Source organism: Acipenser ruthenus, chromosome 6 (assembly GCF_902713425.1).
Source record: "Acipenser ruthenus chromosome 6, fAciRut3.2 maternal haplotype, whole genome shotgun sequence".
Lineage (NCBI taxonomy): Eukaryota > Metazoa > Chordata > Actinopteri > Acipenseriformes > Acipenseridae > Acipenser > Acipenser ruthenus.
Window position 1 is genome coordinate 20,221,024 of NC_081194.1, and position 15,704 is coordinate 20,236,727.

Genomic DNA, 15,704 nt, shown 5'->3' on the forward strand with positions numbered 1-15,704 from the left:
AACAATGGTGGATGCCAATTACTTTTGTCAGTTTCAAGTTATTTCAGAGAAAATTGTGCAATCTTTGTTTTTTGTGGAGGGGTACCAACAAATTTGAGCACGTCTGTATATAACACAGTAAATAAATTATAACAAGATTTCGCTAGAGGACGAACAATACCGTTTGAACCTTCAAAATATTTAAAGTATCAAGGCAAGACAAAGCTAAATGGATGAATGTACACACATCACCCTGAATATGCTCCTAACTGTGTTAAAGAAGAATAACAGAATTGTTACTATTTTACAAAGTTACCTTCCTGTTCCCTCACCATTCTGATCCACCACCGCTTTGTTGAACCTCCTCACCTGATGAACTTAGATGACTTTCTATATCTCCACAACAATGCTACAGTAGATAATCTTGATTATACAGTGCTCTCTTGTTTGTCTTCCTCTTGGAATGAAGTCTCTTTGCATAATAACTAATCATTCCCTTCTGGCCTAATTTGAACTAATCTAAAAATCATCTGACCCTTTAAATGCAACATGTTTCTCTTTTTAAATAAGATAGCAGTCCAAGAATAATACAGACTTTTTATAAAAAAAAGTAACTACTACTAATTCATTCATTTAAGCCAATAATCTTTTTTTTAATGCAAACTTGAATTATAAGTCTAAATGACTGAATAGCACTCGTTAACAACAATAAATGTGTTATTTATTATTTATGCCAGTAGTAAAGTGGTTATTGTGTAAAAGGTTTGGTTATTAAGCATTGATAACCAGACAATTGTCAATCGAAATAGCAGTACCTTATCACTAACATAATAACTTGTCCAATGATCATCAGGGAAAGGATTCAAATCTTACCTGATCCATTACCTCCCCACTGTGAGTTAGAGTTTGCCTCCTCCTCCCCAGCCCACCTGTTTTTTGGCTCATCTAAGGGTAGGGCAGCTATCCTGCCCCCTGCCCATGGCTTTCCTACAGTCAGCCTCCATTTATCAGAGGAAAAATGTATGGGCAGGGGTTCCCCGAGGTGAGGCCAAAGATGTATTATATGTTAAATGTGTTATCCAAGATTGTATAATATGCATACATGTGTTATCGTGTCTAATCTGTAATAAATATTTTATCTATCACATGAGTTACCTGGCTGAATTTAGATTAACATCATGTAATCAAAGAAACTACAAAATGACATTGCAAGAGTCTACCGGAAGACATAATAATATTACAGTATTTCATGTTAGATTTCGAAATGTCACATTTTTCAACTTGTCAAAACTACAAAGCGGTATGTATTTCAGTATGTTAACATAACATTATTCAACAGGTTTCATTCGACTTTATGAAGCAAAATTTATTCTATAGGGTGATGCAAAACTTTTGGCCATAGCTTTATGTCCTGTAATATGACCCTTCTGTGAATGGGATGCTAATTCAAAAGAAAGTTTAAGAGATTCATCACTCCAGAGCACAAAGCTTTTAACATTAAGCAACTCCTAACAGTCCCCACGTGTTGCTACAACTGTTTCAATAACGTACCTGTAATTTTTCTTTTCATTGTTAACATCCTGACAACTTTTTACAGTTATAAAGATCTGTTTCAAAGCTCTTTTCAAAATGTCTGCTCCAGTGCACTGACAGTGTAAGGATTAGTGCCCACATTGTCAAACAGGTAACACAGCAATAACCAGCCACGATGTGGTACGGAACAGAAAAGCCAGAGAAATGTTTATTTGTTTTTATCGCTTTTCCTGCAGATTTAGAGAACAGATCTCAAACCCCAGTGCAGTAGAGAGGGCATTTTGAAAAGAGCTTTGAAACAGACTTCAATGTTGTAAGTGTAAAAAGTTGTCAGGATGTTATAATGAAAAGAAACACTACAGGTACATTATATGAACAGTTGTAGCAACATGTGTGGACTATATTTATCCTGACGGTTTTAGGAATCCAAAAACATTGCAGTGTAATACGGGACAATCTGGAAATACTGTCTATTTTTATGCAGAACCCCCAGTAACCGAAGGCAGCTGTTTACCTGCATGAAGTTCTGTGGCCTGACCAATCAGTCCAGAAGGAGGTTCCTGTAGTTGATAGGTTGAAGATGAAGAGGTGCCATCAGCTGTGCTGTTTGAGGTCATATATGCTCCATAGGTTGAAGCTGAATAGTACTGGGCATATTGGTTTTGGCCAAAAGCTGTGTATGAAGGGTACTCCTGAAACAGTAGTAATCATTCTTTTGAGTAAAAGTAGTATTACAAGGCATATTTTAGATTTTACAGAAAATGTGGGTAACATTAGTGTTATACTGGTCAACTGATTTATTTTAAATCCAGAATACTACCAGAGAATACAGAACATAAAATCTGCATTCTTTCAATAATGGTTTAATCAGCAATAATAAAGCTTTTAATAATACTAATGTAATAATGACTATTCAAGTGACATCCTATAAAACTTTGAACTAGCTGAACAAGAACAATACAATATCTCTAATGTGGTTATATCTGCAACAACCTTTATTTCAGCTTAGTGACAGCACTGACTGTTCAAACTATAGGTTGAATTAAACAAAAAAACATATTTTTACATTAGTATTATTTTAGGCTGCCTAATACACTAATATTGTCATGCAAATTTAGCATTGCAATAAGCATAGGGTAAATCCATTGTAGACAATTTTAGCCCATCTTACACATTTTACCATAACATACAACCTTAAGGTTTACTCCATCTTCCTAAATGCAGGGTAAGATGTAGGGCTGATAACATATGGACATTTCAAAGACAGAGATCTTTCTAAACTAAGAAAAAAATACTCTCTAGCCATTTTTAATAGCCTCTGGCTCTTTTCTTGTTTATAGCAAAACATTACGGCTGTACTTAAAAGCTTCAGTGTGTTGTGCATAAACTCATGCATCAACAGAAAAAAGAATAATAAACTCCTTATTGATATGGTATTGAGAGCAACAAAAACTAAAGTACCTGTTGAGAACTACTGAAGTTAGTTGAATTAGACACAGAATTGTTGCTTGCATAAATGCCTGAAGATGGCGTAAAACTGGAACCTATAAAACAAAAAGACAACATTTTTTAAACTTTGTAGAACTGGTCGTGAAGGACAGGGCATGTTGTTTTCAAATAATTATTAGAGATACGAGTTAACCACTTGTACAGACTACAGGTTTTAAATGCTTAAATGCTAATGTCAAATAATTTTACTAGTTTCTTGTTACTATTTCTACTAGCCAGAGCACAAACTGCTAACTCCTATTATACTCACAAACCGTGATGAACTTCAAAAGTGTTTTCTTGCTTTGCAAAAATGTGGGACTTATCTCTGAGTACTACCACTGATGGCTTCAACTGATATTTCAAATTAAGAATTCAGACTTTAACACTTTCATTACTAAACAGCAATGCAAAAAGACAAAGTTGAAATAACTAATTCAATTGTTCTAATGGAAAAACAATTACATATGGGCATACTGGTCTAATGTGCTGAGGGGAGTCGTTATGTTGAGAAAGTTCAAAAGGGTAGAGTGTTACCAACCTGGCATCTGGTAGGAATAAGGTGTTTGTCCTGGCTGAGGAGTGGTGAACCCTGGGCTGTAACTAAGACATCCTGTCTGTAAAGGGGACTGTGTTTGAGAAAGCCCACTTTCTGTCTTGATGCCAGGCAACATTACACCCATATCTGTATAAGAAAATTATTTTCAACTGATTCCTTACAGTTACAGCATCACTCAATGGTAATAATAATAAATATATATATATATAGTAACCGAGCGACACTCACTCAGGTTCTTTTCAGCACAAAAACCCAACACACAGTGTTTTTATTAACAACGACAAAAATAAATAAAACAAAATAAACACCTGGCTCCTTCGAAGTGCTAACTAAACATTTGCCAGGTACCTACTCTAATAAACCGGACAGCCAAGCTGTTTACCGGCTGAAAAACACACAGAAAAAGAACACACAGTACCATTTTCGTTGATACGACTGATAACACACACAGGATCTTCACACACCAGCCCAGATGAGACTAACCGCTCTCCTTAAATACTCTGCACCTGGCTCTAATTTACAATAACAGCCAGGTGCAGGTGATAATTAACAATTAAACATTTAAGGGCCAGGTTTTCTGCCTGACCCTTCCCCTATCCTTTACAATTATATATATACAGTATATACTGTATATACAGTACAGTGCAAAAGTTTTAGGCAGGTGTGAAAAATGCTGTAAAGTAAGAATGCTTTCAAAAATAGACATGTTAATAGATTATATTTATCAATTAACTAAATGCAAAGTGAGTGAACAGAAGAAAAATCTACATCAAATCCATATTTGGTGTGACCACCCTTTGCCTTCAAAACAGCATCAATTCTTCTAGGTACACTTGCACAAAGTCAGGGATTTTGTAGGCATATAGTCAGGTGTATGATTAAACAATTATACCAAACAGGTGCTAATGATCTGTAGGTTGAAACACAATCATTAACTGAAACAGAAACAGCTGTGTAGGAGGAATAAAACTGGGTGAGGAACAGCCAAACTCAGCTAACAAGGTGAGGTTGCTGAAGACAGTTTACTGTCAAAAGTCATACACCATGGCAAGACTGAGCACAGCAACAAGACACAAGGTATTTATACTGCATCAGCAAGGTCTCTCCCAGGCAGAAATTTCAAGGCAGACAGGGGTTTCCAGATGTGCTGTCCAAGCTCTTTTGAAGAAGCACAAAGAAACGGGCAACGCAGTGGTCGGCCAACGAAACTTACTGCAGCAGATGAAAGACACATCATGCTTACTTCCCTTCGCAATCAGAAGATGTCCAGCAGTGCCATCAGCTCAGAATTGGCAGAAAACAGTGGGACCCTGGTAAACCCATCTACTGTCCGGAGAAGTCTGGTCAGAAGTGGCCTTCATGGAAGACTTGTGGCCAAAAAGCCATACCTCCGACGTGGAAACAAGGCCAAGCGACTCAACTATGCACAAAAACACAGGAACTGGGGTGCAGAAGAATGGCAGCAGGTGCTCTGGACTGATGAGTCAAAATGTGAAATATTTGGCTGTAGCAGAAGGTAGTTTGTTCGCCGAAGGGCTAGAGAGCGGTACACAAATGAGTGTCTGCAGGCAACAGTGAAGCATGGTGGAGGTTCCTTGCAAGTTTGGGGCTGCATTTCTGCAAATGGAGTTGGGGATTTGGTCAGAATTAATGGTCTCCTCAATGCTGAGAAGTACAGGCAGATACTTATCCATCATGCAATACCATCAGGGAGGCATCCGATTGGTCCCAAATTTATTCTGCAGCATGACAACGACCCCAAACATACAGCGAAAGTCATTAAGAACTATCTTCAGCGTAAAGAAGAACAAAGAGTCCTGGAAGTGATGGTATGGCCCCCACAGAGCCCTGATCTCAACATCATCGAGTCTGTCTGGGATTACATGAAGAGAGAGAAGCAACTGAGGCTGCCTAAATCCACAGAAGAACTGTGGTTAGTTCTCCAAGATGTTTGGGCCAACCTACCTGCCTTCAAAAACTGTGTGCAAGTGTACCTAGAAGAATTGATGCTATTTTGAAGGCAAAGGGTGGTCACACCAAATATTGATTTGATGTAGATTTTTCTTCTGTTCACTCACTTTGCATTTTGTTAATTGATAAATATTAACATGTATAATATATAAACTATTAACATGTCTATCTTTGAAAGCATTCTTACTTTACAGCATTTTTCCTCACCTGCCTAAAACTTTTGCACAGTACTATATATATATATATATATATATATATATATATATATATATATATATATATATATATATATATAGTTTTTACATATCATTTATATTTTCTGTACTTTTTTAAAAACCTTACCGTAGGTGGATAAACCATACGGCTGTCCTGATTGAGAGTAAGCTGTGTACACTGTTGGCTGCTGCATTCCAGAATACTGGGTCTGTCCCGCATAGGCTGTCATTGATTGAGCTGCTGGTGTTGACAAAATGTGTGGATATGGCCTGCAGGAGCAAGAAGCCATGTGGTAACATCAGACTGAAAACGTTTTAAAGAAATCCAAAAATGAAATCTGAAATCTGTTAGGCTACTACTGCTTATAGATTTGTTTAGAGGGTTATTTGTTTTCACAAAAAATGCTTGACTGATGGTGAAGCAATAAAGACCAGAAAAACAAAATTGTGGCATGGAATAAACTTTTCCCAGTACAGTAAATTATAATGCAAACATTACAACAGCTGTTATGATTTGATATTGTTTCAAGAGATCAATATCGTTTTAAAACTTACTTGGAAGGGTATATTGGTGGAGAATATTGATGTGCTGACCTTGGACTGTACCCACTACTTGTTATGACTGAAAAAAAAAACACAATTATGAAAATATATTTAAAAATCAATTAAATATTAACCAAATTAGTGTAAAAAATAGCTGCAAAAGTGGTTATAATGTTAAAACTGAAACCAATATCATATGGAGATACAGTTGCAAACTGACTGAAGTCTGCTTTCAAGAGCTTGCAAATGTTCATCATTTTTTCTGAAAGTGGTTAAAAAAAAAGAATCACCATAACATGATATGAAGCTTTTTATTCATGTTTATGATATTACACTTCCTGGATGCACTTGACCCTTTTGAAAACTCACAAGCATATTTCACAAGAAAATAATTTAAAAAAATCTACCTGCCTAGAAAGATTGCTGAATTTGCAAGCAATATTTTATATTACATTAGGATTTTAATAAGCCCTGCCTTAATTGGAAGAAATCCAAAAGGCTAAATAGTTTATTTTTCTTTCAACCATCTGCCTTGACTAAGACAGATGTGCTGCATACACAAATTCTACAGACTTGAAAGTGTTGAACCAATCTCATCAGAGCAGATCCAGACTGGGCAAGGATACAGTGTCTTTATTAGCCCATCTGCTATTCATTCACTGTTTGAAAGATTAAAGTACTACATTATGTAGCACAGGAATTGCACTCCTAATCAATCATACTTGTACTTCAAAGCCACTATACCTCCGTTATTCATTATCCTGTTGGAAGCCAACTTATTTTTTAGCGAATTTTACAATTGATATATAAGTAGAGGTATAAAACAATTATGAGTAATGTGATTTTCTAATTTTTTTTTAAACGGCACAGTGCTCCCAACAGCTAGTAATTGCTCCCCTACTGGTTTCATTCACAAGCTTAATACTGTAATGTATGTACTATACTCAATATTAAATGAAACATGTGCATTGTAGTGCTCAGCATTAAATATATCAAGTACATTGATACGAACTGCAAATTATTACATTTAAATGATGTAATAATTTGAAAAATATAGCTCAGAACTTACTTATGTAAAAGTTCAAGTATTATTATTATTTTTTTTTTAAATCATAACATGCTGTTATAATTGCTTTATTAACCAAACCATACAAAGGATGCATTAGTGTTATGTAAATGTGATTCGAGATTCAAGGTGCAATTCTCAAAGCTTTTTACATCACATTTCTAAAACAAATTCATTCTGCTTACAACCCCCTACATTTTAATGCCTGAGTTATTTTTTTAATTGGATATGTTTTTCCTTTATGAAAAAAAAAATGCTGTTGCGATTTAGAGTAATGAATTTTGAGAATCTTGCTCAAACCTAATAAGATGTTAGTCACGATGCCAAATACCTTCTGCACAATCTTTTTAGATGTTGCATAACTGTGACTGAAAAAAAAAAACTTTTTACCAGGTAAAAATAATCTTATTAAAAAACTAACGTACCAAAGCAGTGACAGTGGCTGCTTCTTGGGTAGCATAAAAACATTAGATTCACACACATAGGTTGTAGAGCTTGAACTGTACTGTATGTGGTCATTTATTATTACTGCCTCCATTCCTTCAAGAAAGTGTTGGGTGTAAATCTACAGCAAAGTCTATTATCCAGAACAGCCAATAGAGTCATCACTTCTGAGACTGTTTCTCATGAAACATCAATCATTTGTGCAGTCTTGGAAACAGTAACACCTGCCAACCAAGTGCTTTCTAGCAGCCCTCTATAAAAGTCCATCAGATATGTTGCCTTGTGACTGAAACTGAATTGAAGCAAGGAGATGCAACCCTTTCAAACAAAATGTTCTACCTAGCACAGCAGTTTGTTTTTATCCAAGTGTTCGATAAGAAAACTGTTGCAAATAAAAAGCGTCATATTAATTCATCATTTTAAAGCTGTTTATAATCAGATGGTTATAGCAAATTCACGTCTCTTGTTTGGTGTACTAGATCCCGACAAACTAAATACTCATCTGTTATTAATACATTCCTATAGCATTTGGATTATTGTGCATGCCTTCATACTTTGCATTTACGTAGGACAATCTGTCAGCAGCTATATTTCTGTCTTAAAAAGAAAAAAAAAAAGAAACGAGCCTTGGTTACACCAGGTGAACTAAAGACACTCTCTTCCTCTGTGGAAACTTTTTTTTTTCATTCTAGCTCATTATGCACCATACAACTGTAGAAAAGCCAGACTTCCAAGTTCTATTGAAGCATCTTATAGGCACAGACAAAGTAAAGTGGAGATTATGTGCTAAAAGCTGCTTTTGCTTACTTTGGTCACTGTGCTAAGCAAGAAAATGCCATTGCCAAGAAAATAAGTATTTAGAAGACAACTTCTTTGGCTGTGTGAAGTGATTGACCCATTTTGTTAAACAACTAATATGCAGCTTCCAATTCATTACTGGTAAAATTAAAGTCAAGTGGTCATTTTGCTGTACATAATATGATTATTACATCTAATATAAAGTAGGGATAGGCAACTCTGGTCCTGCAGGGCCATGCTACATTAGGGTTAACATACCAGGTATAATGAGATCATTAACTGATAATTAGGTTTAATTGGTTCAGTTAAATATGGCTGAATATTTAACCGAACCAATTATTAAAAAAAAAAAAAAAAAAAAAAAAAATCTGTTCTGGAAGGGACAGACTTGTCCATCCCTGATAAAAAGAAAGACTTCCATGCTTGGAAAGACATCCGTAGTTGTCTTAAAAATAAATAACTAAAAAATTATATATATATATATATATATATATATATATATATATATATATATATATATATATATTCTCACTGTCTTGCCTCCATTTGCCAGGTTTTATTGAATGTTTTTTTTTTATTTCCACAGCAGCAGCCAAGTAAAGTGCACACTGCTTTTTCTTCCACTTGTCTAACATTGGGACTAACAGTAATCGCTATCAGCTGCACTATAGAGAGAGGAGGGATCTTTTATAAAAGATTTGTTTTGTAATGGCTTTGTCCATGTGGCTGTACCACATGCTAGAGCTCACTGTGATGGTAAAATCTATAACGACTGTCTCCCCCTTTTATAGTTTAAATATGTTACAGTACAAAATACTAAATGCGAGTCAGCATGATGACCTTTTTTCTTTCTCCACTCAATACTTAGCATGGAGAGAGGTCCTCTGCTTTATTGTAAAGTCTTATATTTACCTAATAAAAAGGGAATACATTTTACACTATGGTAAGAAGATGTACCAGGAACATGGATACTTTAGTTTATTGTTCCACTTTTAGCATAACCACCCATTCCAAGATGCAATGAACTGCAGAATAAAATGTATATGCATCTATTTTAAGTTACTGCTAACTCTTGTGTCTGAACTTTTTGAACAACTGAAAATGGATTATGAATAGAAGGCATAAATAATTCAATAAAATGAAAGAAAATCAATAGGTAACGCATTGCTGTGTGCAGTATTTACACACAAGTTACACAGGGGTCTGTCTGTGGCTATAGCTGGATTTCAGGAACATAATATGTTTTCATATAAATAACTGTACAATAAAGTGATAACTACAGGCTACATTGAGTGTATTCCAAATGGATGTAAGTATTTATACTAGTGAGCCTCAAAGTACTGCTGCCTCAAAGTACACTACATGCATCATCTAGTTCTAGTTATTATGTACTTTGGTCTTACATTTTTTAATGTGAGTTAAGTACCGCTTTTACTCTGAGCTTGACTTTAACAGAATGAGTCATTCAGCAACAGAATACTTTCTTATGCTGTCAGTGGATATACAGATTTGGAATCTTAATGAAAGTCACCAGCTTCAGCTAATCATATGATTTAAGTAGGGGGTCTAACTAAATCGCGATTTCGCGGAAATCGGGAAATTGAGGGGTCACCGCGAAATTCGCCTCTTTTAGGGGCCAATGCATACCGGACAAGTATGGAGAGAAAAAAAAAGAAACCTTGTTTAAATGAACTACTGAACAATGCAAGCAACGCAAACTACGTATCTTCGTTCTGTAGATAGGCTTTATTTTTATTCCTTCATCGTCCTGTGTCCATTGCACGTAGGCGAAAAAAACAAAAACGTCCTTAGACAAACAAGAACGTTCTTGTTTACTGTTCAAATGACAACGATGTTTTAATCACCCTATCAGTGCGTCTGTACTGGCTTTTCTGTGACCTGTACTGCACAGTAATGTGTCTTTGGAGAAAATACAATCGATTGCTATTTAGCTTCAAAATTACAAATTAAACGAAAAGTTACTACAGAGGCTGCTGAAAAGAACGTAAAATAAACAGCTTTCAGAAACCAAACTGGAAAGCCAGCACAGACAAAAAGTATTCCTGTCAGTTGTAGCCAAGTTAAATCAGTACTACAGGTACGATCTAGCACAGCCACCTCACTTCAACAACCTGCTGCTTACTTTTTTAACGCAATTAGAATTTTAGACCCGAATAGGCATGTTTTCTTTGTTTTGACTCGGTACTAATAAAATAAATTATTGGATGGGACAAATAACATTACAATGAACGTAATGCATATATTGCCTTTATTAAAGTATGCCAGATGCCCTTGGGTAACTGAGTTTTGGAACTCTTTCTAATTGATTTCCACATCTGTATAACTTGGCAAAGCTTTGCCTTACACTTCCAACCAATTCAGTGGATGCAGAACGTGCAGTCTCAGTGTATGGGCAAGTCCACACCAGACAGAGAATGTCGGCAGCAACTGCTGGGGGAAGTTGCATGCTTGCCTTTAACAAATGACCGCACTCTGTTTTAGTAAGGAAGCAAGTACCACTATTTTTTGGCTTTATAGTGTTCTGAAATACTGTCTACTTAGGTTTATTAATATTTAAACAGGTCCGCGAAATGTCAGCGAAATCCTAATTTTATTCCATAACCTACCCGCAAAAAATACATAAATTTACAGCGATTTAAGTAGACCCCTAAATATAAGCGATAACTACAGGGTACATGAAGTTTATGAGGAGATCTTCTGAGTGGATAAAATCGGAGGTGATGCTAGACCTAGCCCCAACTCCAGTACAGTATATAAGTTACAAAGAGAAATCTCTGACATCGGTCAACTGAGGCCAGAGGTGAAGAACCAATGGAAGGGGGATACCACTGCAAAGGAGGAGTAAGAAACCTTAGACATTTTGGGTTAGAAATCCCCCTGTTCTAAGTACAAATTGGTTGCTATAGAATATTAGCTTATAATGCACGTTGTACAACACTTTACCAAAGTTGGCCTTTTATGTGGTTAAACTTGTGATTTAATAATTGGTAAGTGAATCAAACACTCGAATCGAAGCGAATCAAAATGTAATTTAGTTTCATGAGAGTTCATCTTTTGCGTTTATCTTAAAAAAGTTTATTTCAGCTCTTAGCCTTTCAAGTTCAGAACTGTTCAGAGGTTGCTCTGTAAATTTTAAAAGGGATGCTATGTTTTTTAAAACTATCATCAAGTTTCCTGTAGCAGACCGACCGACTGTCAAACATACTTTAGTTCAGCAGTTTATGTGAAAGTGCAGTATGAGGGAACAAAGCACTGGGTCACAGCAATTATGTCAGACACGCAGTTAAAGTCTTACCTGACCCAGCGTATGTGTCAAGTGTTCCATCTCCTGTTGTTGTAGCAGCTTCACTGCTGTTCATTGGCTCTGTTTTGACTGCAAGAAGAGACACTATATAGAAGAATAGGCATATATAAGACTTTTACTACCAAGAAGCTGGCTTCAGAATATACAACCAAAGCTTCACACTGTTCACACTACTCTACAAACTCAAAATCACAATTGAAAATTGGAGGATATTTTGTCAGAAAATCAAAGACGTTTAACCATACAAAATTCCCTAAGCTGCCCATTTGACTGGTACTAGAAAGGTACTAGATTTTTAAAAAATGTACGCAATCTTTACAAAAAGATACACTGCTGTGAATTCTAAGCTTTGCATTTATTAGATATTTAAAGTGTATATCTGGGCCAAACAAAGTTTGACATTTATGACATCGTTCAAGAACCGTTTCACGAACGTCACATTTTATTCAATTCATAAAAGAAAACTGTCTTTGAATAACTAATTCGTCAAATCTTTGTGGAGAGGGTTCTGGATTGCAAATCACAACAAATACTCAGTTGTGAATACCACAGGCCTAATACCCAGTCTTTGGATGAATCATAACCTTAAAATATAAGCAGTGCATGCTTCTGCAAGTATAGCATAAGTAATTGATTCTACTCTACTTATTGTAACTTGCTATCAATATGCCTTTTTATACCGTTATACGACTGACAGGGATTTATGCTCAATAAAAATGTCATCTTTGCCACCTATTTTACTTTTCAAGGAAGATTTCATGATGTGCAGAATGTCACACAGAAGAATCTAAGGAAATCAAAATAGTTCTGTTATAACCCATATGGAAAGCAACTGTAGTTTAACAGCAGCTGTAATAAGAATGCAGTTTGGCTGCACCACAGCTACTAACGGCACATTTAGATCACTTTGCATTCTGAGGATACTGGTAATGCTGTTAAACTTCAGTTCACAGTAGATAGGAGCACTGTTCACTTGTTAATTGTTGTTGAACTACCATTGATAGCACTTTCACAGCAGTAACACCACAGCTATATTGCTTGTGAGTATTTAAAGTGTTTCATTCATCTGTAAAGCTGCATCCACACTGGACGAGAGTGACGCAAGCGACTCAATTAGAAGTCACTGCATTCAAATGGGTGTATCCACAATGAGCGACGTCGCTTTGAGAAAATTTTGCATCGCTAAAATAGAACCTGTTTCTATTTTTTTTCTTCGTCACGCGACTGGACACATGTCAAACACATACCTCAAAACACGTCACACCTCAAAACAAGTCACGCTTCAAAACATGTCACGCCTCAAAACAGAAAAGTTAATTTATGAGGTGCAGCAGTATCCATTATTATATGATTTCAAATTGAACGATTATAAAGACATGCAGAAGAAAGACAATGCCTGGGTGGCTTCCAGGGGATGCATTTAGCAGCACAGAGACATTTTCTTTCAGATTATGCAAGTTACATAAAAATAGGTTTATTAATAGCAAAAAAAAAAAACTAAGAATACATGCAGTCTACATATCCAGCATTTTAATGAAAAATCTGCACTTTTGCTGGCTTTTAAAAAATGACACAAAAAAGGTCCCACATTCACACAACTTGAACATGTGACCTTATTGTAAGCTATGACTTTTTTTTTTGGTTTGTTTGTTTGTTTTTATGATAAATAACATTTTGTTCACTAAATTGTTCTGTGCCACAAAAATCTGTAACAAGAAGGTCTTTACATACGCATAAAGTGAAGCTTTGTGGAGATTCACCAAACAAACAAAAATATTATTCATATTATTCTATACATTGTAAAACAAAGCCAGCAATACGTTTGTATTTTATGTGACACATCCCAACATTACCAAGCTCATACAGTTTTGAAGATTATGAGCCATATTTATAAAGCATTTTCTGTTAAGTCCATTGGACTGTTTTAAAAGGAAAAGCTAAATAAAAGTAAATAATAATACAAGGTAAGTGGCGACCTACGACTGGTACTACAAAAAAAAAAAAAAAAATACTACGACTACATCTGTACAGTTACTACTACTAATAATAACAATAACACTGTTGAATATATAGGGATGTTCAATAACTCTGATCTATAGATTTTACAAGTCCAACCTTTATTTTACAGTGGAGTTGCCGGAGGTCGGGGTGGTAACCAAACAAGCCCTGTTTTGTAATGGGACAGCCCATCTCTAGTATGTCCAATAGGAATGCATGGGCGGGGTCACGTATTTATTTCCAGTCTTTTGAATCGTTCCCAAGTCGTGTCTGGTGTGGATTAACATTTGGTGACTTCGCTTGTGGCGCTCTGTCCAGTGTGGATGCAGCTTAGCAGTTAAACATTACCTTTACGGATATAAACACAATCAATATCTATTAAAAAATGGAATGGCACAAAAGGGATTTTCCAAGCCACAAACTCTAGGATCACAATGCAAAAGCAAACACTTCCGTCTTTCACACTTCACACACATGCACTATATCATAATATGTCATACTTGTTGCAGAGGATGGGGTGCTGCAACCTAGCAACCAATCTGCAGTATTAAGAATTGTCATGTTCTCGCCTGAGGAGGGGAAGGATATGGTTATTTAAATGTTGGATAAATGGCTTACCAATACAAAATCCTCCCTAAACCTAAAAGATGCGGATGTAAACATAAAAAAGCAATACCTGAATTAAAATTGTATTTTAAATTCTTAGATTGATATTTCTTTATGTGTGTTATCAATCATTCAATTCAGTTTGCATTTATAAATAACAAATATACAAACATTTTTAATTGATACAGCATCTTGAATATTTAAACTACTTTCTTTTTAATGTCAGTCCAAATAACTAAGGCTTACAATGCTGCACATTTGTTAACTGACAATATTTTTTACTGTGGGGCAATAATTCACATATCCTTGAAATGTGAAGCCAGATTTGTTACATTGGTACTCTACTATACTGTTTATATTTGCAACTTGAAACAGGCTTGGAAGTGATGTAAAGCTGATCCTGTAAGACATTCAGCAACCAATTTAGATTGCCACTTTATGGTTGGCAATAAAAAAAGTCTGAAAAACTATGAATAAAAATGTGCACCCCCTACCATGGGGGAGATATGGTCAACTTTACCCTTCTCCTCCATCTTCTTTTCTTTTGGGTTTACAGGGTGTGATGCTCGACACCTATTGATTTTGGATGTCGGGGTTTACAGTTCGTTCAATTCATGGATTTTTTGTTGTTTTGTTGCACTGTTATTACAATCCAACTTCTTGGTTTGTTTGAACTTTATATACTGTGTATATATATATATATATATATATATATATATATATATATATATATATCTCATGCCGTCAAAAACCTATAAATACCTCCAATGTTTTGATTCAAACACAGGCTCCCTTGAGAAAGATATGTACAACATATCGAAACGTTGGGCAGCTGGCTCTTTGAGCTAAAATATATATATATATATATATATATATATATATATATATATATATATATATATATATATACTTATTATTGAAAAAGCCTGGGCTGCTAGCTAAACTCAATATCATCTCAACTACAGAGACAGGATGAACACAACATTTGTAATGTATTAATACCGTACATTTTCTTTTAACCAATTACTATACTTTAAAACTACAGTATTTGTCATAAACTGTGGTTTCCATATACATCACTGCTCTGCTTATGCTCTGTTTCAGAATTTTGGCTGTATTTGACCTATTGACTTAATTATTCCATGCATCGATTGTGTGACATATCCAATTGTAAAAAGA

At 35.4% G+C, this 15,704-nt stretch overlaps 1 protein-coding gene across 21 annotated transcripts in view; it reads right to left on the bottom strand.

Annotated features, from left to right (window-relative positions):
• Positions 1-15,704, bottom strand: part of eya4 (EYA transcriptional coactivator and phosphatase 4) — a 111,292-nt gene that overhangs the window by 24,227 nt on the left and 71,361 nt on the right. For 10 of the 21 annotated variants that reach the window (XM_059025199.1, XM_059025198.1, XM_034016957.3 and 7 more), the window contains 7 exons: positions 14,420-14,488; positions 11,913-12,005; positions 6,301-6,367; positions 5,873-6,015; positions 3,542-3,685; positions 2,974-3,056; positions 2,027-2,204 (listed from right to left, as the gene is read on the bottom strand). In XM_059025199.1, the coding sequence (XP_058881182.1) occupies positions 2,027-2,204; positions 2,974-3,056; positions 3,542-3,685; positions 5,873-6,015; positions 6,301-6,367; positions 11,913-12,005; positions 14,420-14,488 (777 nt within the window). The remainder of the gene's footprint in view (positions 1-2,026; positions 2,205-2,973; positions 3,057-3,541; positions 3,686-5,872; positions 6,016-6,300; positions 6,368-11,912; positions 12,006-14,419; positions 14,489-15,704) is intronic. The other 11 variants (XM_034016964.3, XM_034016973.3, XM_034016963.3 and 8 more) reach the window with 5 other exon arrangements.